The sequence below is a fragment of the Triticum urartu genome, chromosome 4 (assembly GCF_003073215.2).
Source record: "Triticum urartu cultivar G1812 chromosome 4, Tu2.1, whole genome shotgun sequence".
Classification (NCBI taxonomy): domain Eukaryota; kingdom Viridiplantae; phylum Streptophyta; class Magnoliopsida; order Poales; family Poaceae; genus Triticum; species Triticum urartu.
In genome coordinates this window covers 492,266,810-492,280,003 of record NC_053025.1, presented here as the reverse complement: position 1 = coordinate 492,280,003, position 13,194 = coordinate 492,266,810, and the positions used below count along the sequence as shown (strand labels likewise).

At 43.8% G+C, this 13,194-nt stretch overlaps 1 protein-coding gene across 1 annotated transcript; it reads right to left on the bottom strand.

Moving 5' to 3' along the window:
- Positions 1-8,291: 8,291 nt before the first annotated feature.
- Positions 8,292-12,019, bottom strand: LOC125552230 (serine/threonine-protein phosphatase PP1). Its single transcript, XM_048715717.1, has 4 exons — positions 11,685-12,019; positions 9,829-10,388; positions 9,518-9,742; positions 8,292-8,689 (listed from the first exon to the last, which is right to left on the bottom strand). Exons 1-3 carry the CDS (start codon positions 11,899-11,901, stop codon positions 9,554-9,556), a joined length of 966 nt encoding a protein of 321 aa, XP_048571674.1. The 5' UTR covers positions 11,902-12,019; the 3' UTR covers positions 8,292-8,689; positions 9,518-9,553.
- Positions 12,020-13,194: the final 1,175 nt, after the last annotated feature.

The following is a 13,194-nucleotide window of genomic DNA, read 5'->3' as shown; positions in this document are numbered from 1 at the left end:
CAATGTGTGTATATACGCTTTCCATTCGGTATATGTGGATGATAATAGCTAGATTCAAATTAGTATACAAAAACAGATAGAAAATGGAATTCATAATATATATATATATATTAAATGTTCATTAGTTCATCACAGAATATATATATATATATATATATATATAATATCATCACATATACATGATGATACTTAACTACTAAGTACAATGCATAAATTTGAAAACAAACAATACTAAAACTAATAATCCCTCCTGGGACCAGTATTCCGGTAGCCCCTCGCCAGCAGCTCCCTGGTGCGCGGCGTCTTCCCAGTGCGGAGGCAGTACTCCGCCTCCTCTGCCGCGCAACGCTTGACGTACCGATTCGCCTCTTGCTAGCCGACGCGCGTGGCCGATCTTGCCATTTCGTTGGGCGCCCACCGGAGCTCCTCGTCGGTGGCACACTAGAGCTTATCGGCCCATCTCCACGCAGCAACGAGGCGCCCAGCGCCTATGACCTTCCTCGCGAAGTACCCGTCTTCATACACCTCCTCGGCACGACGATGCGCCCACCCCCAAAGCTCCGCCGCCTCCTTTTTCCAGGCGGCATCACGGGCTTCACAGGTCGCCAGGTACCTGGCTTCCTCCCCCGCCATCTCCTTCCTGAATGCCACTTGCCTGGCTTTCTCAGCCGGCGACAGCGACTTCCACAGACAAAGATTGCACTGGCCTCAAAACCAATCCAAAGTAGGGGTGTCCGGCGCAACCTCGTCAGGCAGCGCATAGGGGTCCTCGTCGCTGCTAATCGAGTGAGCGCCCTCGGGGGGCGGCGACTCCTCGTCGATGCGTGGGCAGACCGGTGGTGCCATGGCAGAGATTTGAGAGAGAGAGAGAGAGAGGACGAGCGAGGGGAGGATGTAGATGAGAATGCAGGAAGGACGACGTGAATAAGGTAGTATTTATTGGCGGCCGGAATCTAGATCGACGGGGACAGTACACACGCCGGTCGCTGGAATTTACGAGTACTGTAGTTTGAATTACACACGATTCCCGCAGCAAAATCCGTGTGTGAACATAATAGCTAACGGTTTCCAATGCAGAACCGTGTCTCATTAATGATCCCCGCCACTCAGCTACCAAACCTCGAGCCGCGAGATAGAGTGCCAATCGTGTGGGGCCGGTTGTCCTGCCAGTTCTTTACATTTTCTTTTTTGAACACCAGATATTTACATCGTTTGATGATTTTTTAACTCGCACACAAGTACATAAAAATATGATTTTTCAAACTGTTATGGTTAGGCGTTGCATGTAGATGTAGTTCAAATTTGAATTACGGTCATTAAATGGTTAGAAAATCACTTAAATGACTTTAAAAGGTCAAATGACCCCTGAAATATTCCAATTTTTCACAAAACAGTTGTATTAGTGCACGTTAAACGTAGAAAAAAAATTGAAGGTCGTAAGAGGAAGCTATCTCCCGTTCGTCATCAAACATGCATTGTTCCCTCTCAAAACCATGAACCTTCTAGTGTGTTGCTCCGGTTTGTGAGGGGTGTGTGTCCAAACTTTTGTCAAACATGCCAATTTTTTACCACATCATCTTGGTGGCATGACATTAAATCAAGCAAGGTTTCATGTTTTTCTGATCATTTTTAAATTTTTTGGAATTAAAATGCCATGGCACTCCATGCATGTGTGCCCATGCCTTGAGACCAATATGTTTGAAAATTATGCTCTTTTGTGTGCCCAAATTAGCAAGCGGTGTTAAATTATGCAATGACGTACCCGGGGAAATTTCCACCAAAATTTGAATTATAAAACTCATCCCATGCGCGTAAAGTAGAAGAATCATTTGTGATGCACACAATCGTTCAAAGTGAATGGTCCGGCGGTACCGCGCGCAAAGTTTCCCTCCAAATTTCCAAAATTTTGGCCTACCGCCAAAATATCTACCCCCGCCCCCCTTCCTCCCTTCCCCATCCCCTTTTCTCCCCGACCACAAGTCACATTTCCCCTGTTTCCTCCTTCCTTCCTTGCTAAGCTATAGCCGCTTCCTCGCTCTCACTATCTCGCATCCTACCGCCGGGGTCGCCATGGTCTTCTTCAAAGACCTCTCCAACGGTTCCTCCTTCGGCGACTACTCCTTCACCACCCGGGTATGCCTCTCTTCTCTCTCTCGGGATATGACTTGGAATGAAGGATTTTCATCCGACGGTCAATTTGAGTAATTTCTTCCTCTTGTAGCTCCCTAAGACCATCAGTGGCAACGAATGGAGCGGGGTGGCTGAAGATCTATCTGCTCGTTGTCGTCATCAATCTCCATGCGTGAAGCTAGTTGCGTTTGATTCTGTGGACAGTGGGAGGACGTTTCTGGCATGTGCAGAGAAGGTTAGACCCTCTTTTGTTGTTACAAATCATTTGTTAGATGTGATTCAGACACTGTCACGGTCCCAACCCATTCATACCACACCTTGAACCAAACGCATCCTAAGACAATGTCACAGTTTGTACCTAGTATCTTAAATTGTTGCCATCTCATCAGCGGTGCCATTAGAAAATTATTTGGCAACGCTTCAGCAGTTTGTGCAGCCAACTTTGGTCCACACATCTGAGCAGCCAAGCAGTAAAATACTAAATCTTTATGGCACGAAGGAACTGGGCATCGGAGCAACTACGTGCTCTGGAGTCCGGGTCCCTGATTTTTTTTCCGCTGCATCGGCTCGCCAGTGCAGGGCACCGGTGCGAGATGTAGCAACAGTTGTCTTTACCCCAGTTTTGGCATACATGGTGGACGGACTTAGTGCTATTAGTTCTATGTTACTAAATGTGTGCATGTACACACCTGTTAGTATCAATTTGCTGTCATCCAAACAATGTCGCTATGCTGTTGCAGTTATATTTACCTTCCTCACAAAATGTTCAATTTGTTATTTATTGTACATGAGTAAGAACTTGTAGCGTCGTTGTAGTTAATTATAGCTTCTGATGTTTCAGAATTTGATTGTTGTCTCAGTACCATTTATTTCATTTGCACATTGATATTTTTTAGAAGATGTGTCATAATTAATATGTTTCTTCAGTTTTCCAAAATAACCATTGGTGATTTTCTATGTTGCTATAAATCCATTTCCCCTACAATTGTTACTGATCTAGTTTTAAATATTATAGGATGAACGGAAGTGTTCTTACTTGGAGTGGGTTGATCAAGAGTGGCCATAGTCTTTGAAGATGTGCCTAGCGAAGCTCTGGAGCATGTATGAGGAAGAGAACACACATAGGCTTAGAGAAAGTGTTGTCAACGCTGAAGCATATTTCAAGATGCAGGATAAAAAGTTGAAGGTGGAGAATGAGCTCAGATTTTTTTAAATCAGACTTTGCTAAGATGGTGTTGGCGAAGGAGGAGGCACTTTCCCAGTTGGCCCGTGCAAAACGGGTTCTTACTGAACCGAAAGCAGAGGTGGATAAAACGAGCCTGGATGATCTCGGTTAGGGAAATGAATATATTGTTCTTATGAAGTTGAACTAGCTATATGTTGTATTGTGTTGTTTTCATGTAGCTACCGTACTGTGATGTTATAATATATTTATGTGTCTGATATGAAATTGGCAAACCGCTGTTCGATATGAAATGTGAATTTGCGTAATACTGGAATTATTAATTATAAGCTAATAAACCTGCTAAACGTGTCATGGACCTTTGCAAATGGTTCTAGCAGTAAAAGCGCTTGCGATGGATAGCCCAATGCCACATAGTTTTCTTCATCAAATCGTGTGTGATATAGTTGATAAAAGCAAACAGTTAGCCATGGCAAACCGTGTGTGATAGGTACACCTTTCACACACGATCCTACACATAAAACTATGTGGGGTGTATGTCCGAACGGAACGTGTTCCCTGGATTGACTGTGTGGGATGTACATAAGAACGAAAACGTATTCCTTTGATTAACTGTTTGTGATATACATACGAACGGAAATGTTTTTCTGGGATTCACCGTGTGGGATGTACGTACCTACGGAAATGATTTTCTCGGATTACCGTGGTGGATGTACGTACCTACGGAAATGATTTTCTCGGATTACCGTGGTGGATGTACATACCTACGGAAATGATTGCGTTTTGATGCCTCGCCCGATCGCACACGGCCCCAGCCTAGGACCCAGGAGGGCCTATCCCCGACGATTTCTGGGTCATGTGGGAAGGACACCCTATCGCACACACTCACTTAGCGACGGTTCCAAATGCCGTCACGGAAAGGGATTAAAACCCTTTTGTTTAGGACCGACCCGCACCAGTGTCGTGTGCCTAGGCGCTCCGTCTGGTTGCCAGTTGTCTACCTGACGAGGAGGGGAGTCCAAGCTGGACACGGTCGGCTCAAACTGTGTGTGCAGACGCGTTGCTACTGCTACAGCTCTTCGCCTGATAGGCCGTCTAGTTCGACTGCAGCCTCTTGCGCAGCCCTCATGTTCTGGACGGGGGTGTTGTAAGTGGGTCGGTTGGCACCCAGCAACTCGTTGATAGCACAACCATGGCGCCGAACGTCCCTGCACCGGTTGGGCTCGACACCGGCCAGAGTGAGATCATGGGTGGTGTTGTACTCGCGTTATGCGGACGCCATCTTGCGCTATATGGCGGCGAGCTCGGTGGCCTCGGCAAGCAAGCGCTTGCAGGTCTCCTCAAACTCGGTCAAGGCAGCAGCCGGGTCGACACCAGGCGCGATGGGGGTGCGCAGGTTCTGCACCTCAGAGTGTAGGGAGTTGGACTGACCAGCACGAGCGGCAACCGCAGCGGTCGCACCCTTGCTGCGGCCGGAGGCCTGGCTAGAGCCGGTGGTCAGCACCTTCACGCGGACATAGAGGTCGGCGACATCATCGGAGAGGCCGCTGCCGCCGGATGGCAACGGGTCGGAGAAGGTGAGCACCTCGCTAGGGTACTTGTTGGGGATGAGCGTGACGAAGATGCGCAACTCGCCAAAGGGAACGATGGAGCCGCCTGCAGGGCAGGCAACGTCTGTGCCAAGTGTCGCACCGTTGGCGACGCAGCCAGACGTAGCAAGCATGCAAACCAAACCGTGCATGATGCGCTCGCCGGAGGGGATGAAGGGTCTCGTCCGGAACGTGACTCCAGCCAACACCACGTGCGGCCCCATGGTGGGCGCCAACTATCATGGGTACATCATGGGATGGCTTATCAAAGGTGGTTGGGGCCAAAGAGCACCGGTGGGTTCCGGAAGCGAGATTGGGCACAAGCGATGCGAGACACACGATGTACCCAGGTTTGGTGCCCTTCGTGTGAGGTAACATCCCTAGTCCTGCTGGGTCAACTATAAAGATCACAAGGGCTACAATGGTGCTCCTAGAGATGTTTGGGTGGAGGAGAAAGAAGGAGCTAGCTCTCCTCCTTGCCTCTCATGTGCGTGTGGGTATGTGGAATGAGCCGACCCCCTCCTAGGGGGGCTCCTAGGAGGTCTTATAGCCTGGCCTCCCAGGTTAGAAATGATAAAGAAATGAAGAAGGCGAGGCCCTATTGTCAGCGTCTCTGGCCTTCTGTGGGGCCCATCGCTACACGTCACAGCAGCCCGTTGTCCTTTGTGTCACGAAGTGGTTGGCACTGTGCCGAGCCACGCTGACGTTAGCCGCCTCGGTCAGCAGCGCTGTGCGCACTGTTGTCACTCCCCAGTCAGCGGTACTGCAAGCACTATTGCCATGCCCTCCCCGTCGTGGGAGGGGTCTTGTCGTATGGCGAGACGGGACAAGTGCTGACCCAGCCGACCGCCGGCTCGAGGGTCGCCGGTTCGGGCGCGGCACCGTGCCCAGCCAGCCAGCAGTTGGGGAGCCGGCTAGACTGAGGGGCATTGGCCGCCCCGATGTTTTGAAAAGTCGACTTGTGCTCCTGAGCCTACCTGGGGTCCCCCCCCCCCCCCCCAACAGTATTGCAAGTTAAGTCATGTGATGACCTCATTGATTTATTCACCGGTCCTAACCAACTTCAACATTCAACAAATGGGGTTATGAATTCGAATGCACTGACTCCAAGATTTGCAAGCATTAAGGAGAGACATTATCATATTATTAACTTGTTCATATATCATGTTGCACTTCTTCCCCTCTATGGGTTTACTCACAAGGTTCTCATCGAGCTTTTACGGCGACGCCATCTTCACAAGATTATATTTATTGTTCTCTAAACTCTCTGGGTTTTTGTTTTTAAGGTTTTATAGCATGAGTAGTAAAGGAGACAGTCATCACTATAAGTCGTATCATATCCTCCTTATTTTTTCACTGAGTTTGGAATTTTAGCAGCATATCAAATAATATTATCCTCACATTTTACCCACAGGGTTTGTGGAGGAGTCTTTATTAAGATGTTGATTACGAGGGTGTATCGTTATGTATCATTAGTTAGGAGGGAGTTAAGAGTAATTAACATATGTTAATTAAAAAAAAGAATCATCCCTATATAAGCCGTATCATGTTCTCCGTATTTTCTCATCGATTTTGAAGGAATTTTCACAACATACTCCCCCGTCCCAAAATAAGCGTCGCGGATTTAATAAAAAGTTAGTACAACTTTGCATACTAACTTTGTACTAAATCAGGGACTTTGTATACTAACTTTACACTAAATCAGCGACACTTATTTTGAGATGAAAGGAGTATTATTAAATAGCATTCTCCTCACATTTTAGCCACGAGTTCCTGGAGTAATTAACTTGTATTATTTAATATTTATAGTTAATCCATGCTTTATGACCCTTTCCAATGCTCCTCTATGTATAGGTGCTAAGAATGCCATGTAGATAAAAAAACTGGCGTGGCAAAGCAATCAAGAAGGAGAGAAAACACTTCAAAAATCCCAAGGAAAAAAACAATGCCAAGCATGGAGACCAAGGCAAAATAACTATGCATGGAAGAGTTCGACTGCTAAACAATTAAATAAAGAAAGCTTAGAGAAAATAAAATAAACCTCTATGCATTGAGGAGTTTAGTTGTTAAGCGTTGTCATACACTTAGCACCTCATCTAATCATCTTTGTGTTGGAAAGGGTCTAAAGGAACCATCCATACAGTTCCTAGTTAGCAACTAGACGCCTCTTATAAAGCACTCCTTCAGGGTTTTTTTTTAACATAATACAGACGCAAACGCTCATATATATGCGCATAAACTCACCCCTTCAGTGAATATATATACCAGAAGGATTCGTTGCGGTTTTGCTGCATGGTTAGTGTTGCTGGGATTTCATTAAAAAAATGGTTTGATGTGTTGGGAGATGATGATGTGTGTTTTCTTTTTCTATAAAATGCGGTATTTTGATGGTCTCTTTCTAGGGTATGATTACCTGCTATCTGTAAATTAATCCACACGTACACAAGGAAATTTCATACGGTGACGACCACATGTAATATATTGATGCTACAGTCACATGTTGGCATTTTTTTGTCACGTGGTGAGAGAGTGCGAGATTGATGTATATTTATAAGTTGGCTGTTGTTGATTAATTTGAGAAATCATTGAACAATCAAAATTGTGAATCAAATTCAAAAATAAATCCCTCACTTGAATGAGAGAGCTCCTTGAAAAATTGTTAACCAAGTCAAAAATGGGAACTCAATCCAAAATCATATTAATGTTAAAGTGTTGCATGTTAGCATTTATTTTTGTCAGATGATGAGAGCGTGGGGCTGTTATAATACTTTTATAAGCTGACTGCTGGTGATTAATTTGAGAAATCATTGACAAGCAAATTTAAAATTAAACACCTCATTTAAATAAGAGACCTCCCTTAAAAATTACAGTGGACGGTGTTAGCAAACCATGAGTAAGCTAGCCATCATGATACTCTACCCGCCTCACGACTCACTGCCATCATGATTTTGCTTCCTGAATTCCAGATTTTTTTTTGCTCAATGTAATTCTGTTTTAACATAGAAAATTACAACCCCCATAAAATTTGCATCTTCTGATTATTTTAGAGGGTACATTTAGTAAATACTCCCTCTATAAAGAAATATAAGAGCGTTTAGATCACTAAAGTAGTGATCTAAACACTAAAATTTCTTTACGGAGGGAGTACTAGTCTGCACCACAAACTCCAGCCTTAGTTTAAGGATGCCAGATTTTGTATCCACGTTAATGCTAAGCAAGCATTGGTCCATCATGCTGGTCTGATTGAACAAAAACTCAAGCCATCCAGCACCTTGAAAATTGAAGCCTACATCAGGAACGTGCTGAATATTTTCTCATCAAGTTCCCACCAAGCATCAGCATTCTTTGTGCTCATACTATTTGAATTACCATTATCGCTCTCTAAAAACTAAAATAAAACTCATCCAATATTTGCTTACAGCAACAGAAACACAGGCTTGGCTTTCGTTCTTACCTCAGTAAGTGATACAGGTGCTTTTTAAATAGTGGAACTCCCAAACAGAAAACTCTCATATTCAGAACTTTTTTTTTCTTGCTGGAGGGGATCATCTTGCATCAATTGCGAACTTCAGCCTTCCATAATCAATATATCTACAGCTACAAGATAGTTTCACACCCGGTGGGAACAGAAAAGGAAAAAATTCTGGCACTTGCTATGAAGAGTAACTTTCAGACCAACTGTTAGAAATGATATTATTTGACTAATCCAGTAGAACTAGCCCGATGCTGCCTTCAAGCATAGCGCCTGCGCGTTGATGTCTTGATGTGATTGTGTCCACATGAGAGCCTATATTGGTCATAATAATCGAGTGTTATGAGGTAAAGTAAAACAAAACAAAATAACACAAATAATGTCTCGAGTGTCATATATATGTAGGATGTCTACGCGATAATCTTGCTGGAACACAAGTGGAACATTTGTAGTAGAGCGGTACCGTCAGCTTAACAAGACCCCCATCAAGAACTACCTATATTATTGTAAATCACATCACAACTATTAATCGTTGTTCAAGTAAAATCTGCCTTCGCTAAATTGGTGGTCTAAGTCTTGCAGGTTTCTTAACATAAGATTAAGATCCATCGGGTACATACTTCACAATGCCCGCTGAGCAGTGTACAAAGCACTACAAACTTGTCTATTGTTAGGAACAAGATATACAAGTGGCACCAAGCTGAACATTGTACATTTACCAATGTTTTTCTGTGCAATGTAATTTGCTTAAGCATGTTCAGAATTCACAAATAATTGAGCAAAATAATGCATCTCATCACTCATGATACAAACTACCATGGAGAATAGCATTCCTTTGGCAAATCTAATATTGAAATGGGTTATTGATAGTGCAATAGTTACAAAGCAGACCTGTCAGATTCCCAGTTTCCAATATCTTAAATGGAAAACCTAAATCAATACTCTAATATGTATTCCAGTTCCATATGATATACTACTAAGGTTTTGCCGGTGCCATTGAGGTAATCATGTAACTGTGATACAAGTGTTAGCAGAGAACCAATTTGTCCCAGACTAGGTCTCCCTAGTATCTACAATGTTGTCTAGCAACTTATGCGCAAGTACATACGCATGGGGCAAGATAGTGCGACTGCCACAACTAACCTCAGAGCCTCTAGAAGAGGAAAGAGCTTCATCATTTCACATTTTGTTTGACGCCATAAATTTGATTTTTCTCTCAGCAGGTTTGAGAATTTGAAATGAACACATCAAAGTTTCATCAACACTCATCATTGCTCCAGCATTATCAAATTCACCACAATAGTTGGGAGCCGAAAATATGGTGACCAGTTGCCTGTCAGCAAAGAATTCATACCCATCCTCGACAACCTATATCAGATGAAATACATAAACACCTTAATTTCCAAGAAAGTAATAAACAAGATGATGTATTAGAGATTTAGATTTTATAGTACCTGGTGGGCACGGCAAATAAGATCAAGATCATGCTTTAGAAGGAACTCCGTAACTTTGTCATGGCCAAATGTGTATGAAACGCCCCTATCATTCATGCCCCACCCTTGGACATCTTTTCCTGGATCAGACCAAAGAAGATCGCATAGTAGACCTGTATCTGGCACATCGGTAGGACGGGGCAAGTTTTTTATCTCATCTAGGTGTCCCAGATCAGGAGAAAGGCCACCATGCATGCATAATATTTTATCATCGATTAGAGCGGCCACAGGGAGACAATTAAAACAGTCGGTGAAGACCTTCCATAGCCGCACATTGAAGCGACGCTTGCATTCATCATAAAATCCATATATTCTGTTTATTGAAGCACACTCATGGTTGCCTCTCAGAAGAAAAAAGTTCTCGGGGTACTTGATTTTGTATGCAAGGAGGAGGCATATAGTCTCCAGACTCTGTTTGCCTCGATCAACATAATCGCCTAAGAATAGATAGTTGGCTTCTGGGGGAAAACCTCCATACTCAAATAGCCTTAAAAGATCACTGTACTGACCATGGATATCACCTAGAGGCAGATAACAAGGGAGAGCAAAATTAGTTGCTACTATGGTAACTACAGAATTAAGAGGCATACACGAAGTAGAAAGGAATTTATCAGGCCTTACTATGACAAGCAAAAAAAAACACGTCTCCAAGTACAGTTCTATCAGACAGAGGAATGCCAATAATAGCCGAGGATAAAAAACAAAAACTCAATCAAAGCAGACAACAGACAGTCCAGTCTACTTTAGCAACTAGTGTTTTGAATGAACAAATGCTTGTTAGGCTGTTGCTGCAAATACTACCACACAGTTTTGAAAACCCCTAGGAATCATGTGCCTTCAAAAGGCGCTTAGGTAGAGGTTAACACATAGAGCACCAAAAAGTTGCTGCTTGCTTCCTAGTTACAAGAAGGTAATCTTGTTCAGAGAGGGGCTTTCATTTGCAAAGAGGTGAGCTGATGACGCTCTGATATACTAAACTAAGGTACATACATGCACGCAAGCTTAAGTTTCTTATGTGCCATTAAGCTGGTCACTAAAGGAGCTTGCTAGAATATTACAGGGAACACACATGCACATCACAGGGTTCTGAATTAGTGATTGGGATTTGGTTCTAAATTCTCAGCATAGAGAAAACGAGGAGGGGGTCTGGAATCAAGCCTAGAACCTTGAGGGCATATTCAAATTTCAACTGAGACTGAGCAAGCGGCATGTTTATGATAAAAATCAGCATCACTGACAAAAAGAGCACTTCAAATAGACTACTTTGAATGCCTAAATAGACGAGATAATATTCCATGTCAGCAAATATCTGCCACGATATACATTGTTGTATATTTTCATCCAACGGAATGTCAGCTACTGCAGCACCCAAGGAATTTTGAAAAACAAATGTATGTATAACAACAATTATTACTAACAGCAAATATCATGTTGCCCTTAAGATGATAATTTCAAGAGCTGGTTGCACAAGAAAACTTTGTCAACCCAAATTAACACTAAGTGCCTTTGATGATTGCATCTTTGCTGTGGGGCCTCCTCCCCTTCAAACACCTCATCAAATGCTTTCAAGGTTCTAAACATACAGCAAAAAGTTGAGCAGAAAATCAATATGACAATGTCCTAACCTCCACCATCTAACAGAAACAGAAGCACGAAGCACTAAACGAGAGGAGCCTGGTTAATGCCACAAATGATTGTTTTTGCTTATCGCCGCGACGCAGATATGGGAGTCGGCAGCACCTGCGGCGCGACCAAACTAGATCTAACTGTGCGAAGGAAGAGTCAAAGCGGGCAGGAGAGGAGTGGGACGCACGCACCGCAGATTTTAATGGGCGCCTCGAGCTCGAGGAGGTTGGGCTGGGTGAGGAAGATGTCGCGGGAGGCGGTGCAGAGTTGGCGGATCTCCGACTCGGAGAGCTGCACCTGCTTGCCGGGGCGCGCCGTCCGCACCTCGAGCAGACGGCGGATGATGTCGTCGAGGAGCGCGGCGTCCATGCCGCCTCCCTGCCCTCCCGCCGCCGGCGCCGCCGCCATCGCCTCCCCCGGGGTGGAGAGAGATCGGTGGAGTTAGGGTTTCGGCGCTTCGGGAGGAGCAGGTGGCCGAGGAGGGGGAGGAGAGAGATTGAGTGGTGGGCCGCCGATGGCTAGATAAACTCGCCCCGTCGACTAGGTTTTGTTTTGTTTTGTTTTTGCTTGGTTATAAAACCTCTCTCCTTTTTTTCTATTTATATTTCTATTTCTATATATAATCTGCGCGGACAGCGCTTGTGGAGGAATTGTGGCGTTGCGCCGTGGCCTGGTTGGTCTGCAACACCAATGTGCCGACACGCCGAGACGTACGTGCCCGCTCTCCTACGGACTATGCTCACCCTAGAAGAAAATATTTGCCATCGCAGAGTGACAACCAATCCTTTTGCTTTATTCTACTCCCTCCATGCACTAGTAAATGTGCACGAACAACGCACGTTAAATATTTAGGCAATAAATTAATTGCGCGCGGGTTTTAAGTATGTTATTATTTATGTGTTAATCCTGTAATTAGTGTAATATATTTGGTATGATATTAATTACACATTAAACACGTTTAACGCTCGCCATTGGAGCGGTCTAGGTCATTGGATTAACTTGGTTCAATGACTGAGATCAGTTGGATCTGCCCCTTTGGATCTTTTATATTAATATAGATACGGGGCAAAATGAGTAAGTCTACACTTTAAACTATGTCTATCTGCATTCGTATGTAAATCCTTATTAAAAAATTTAAAAAGACTTATATTTAAAAACAAAGAGAGTATATTGACAAAGAAATATATACCTCCCGGCTCTCCAATCCAAAAAACAAGTACATCACTCGAAAATGCAGGCATTTACAAAGATATAAGAGATTCAATATTTCTTTTGAGAACTATACACGCTCATTACTCCTATAAAAAATGATGGAATACCCATCTCTTGGCGGCTTCGCCGCGTGAGAGTTCACTATGTGTCGTCCGTTTCACGAGGGCCTCTTGTGGCTGGCTCCCTAGCGGCCTCTCATTTGTCTGATATTCAGTAAGATATTCTCTGCAAATACTAAAAATAACGGCGACAGATAGGTTGATAACAAGATATTTCCTCCATTCATTTATATATAAAGTGTATTTGTTTTTTGATAAAATTCCATGATATAAGGTGCATTTCTTCTAATTCCTCGTAATATTTTTTTAGCCCTTCAGAAAATAGAAAAATACCTCTCTCCCGATTGTATGTATCTCTCTTTCTAGAAAAAAAAAGGAAGTATCTTTCCCTTGATAGCATATATCCTTTTTCTTTCCTAGTCTAACTGAT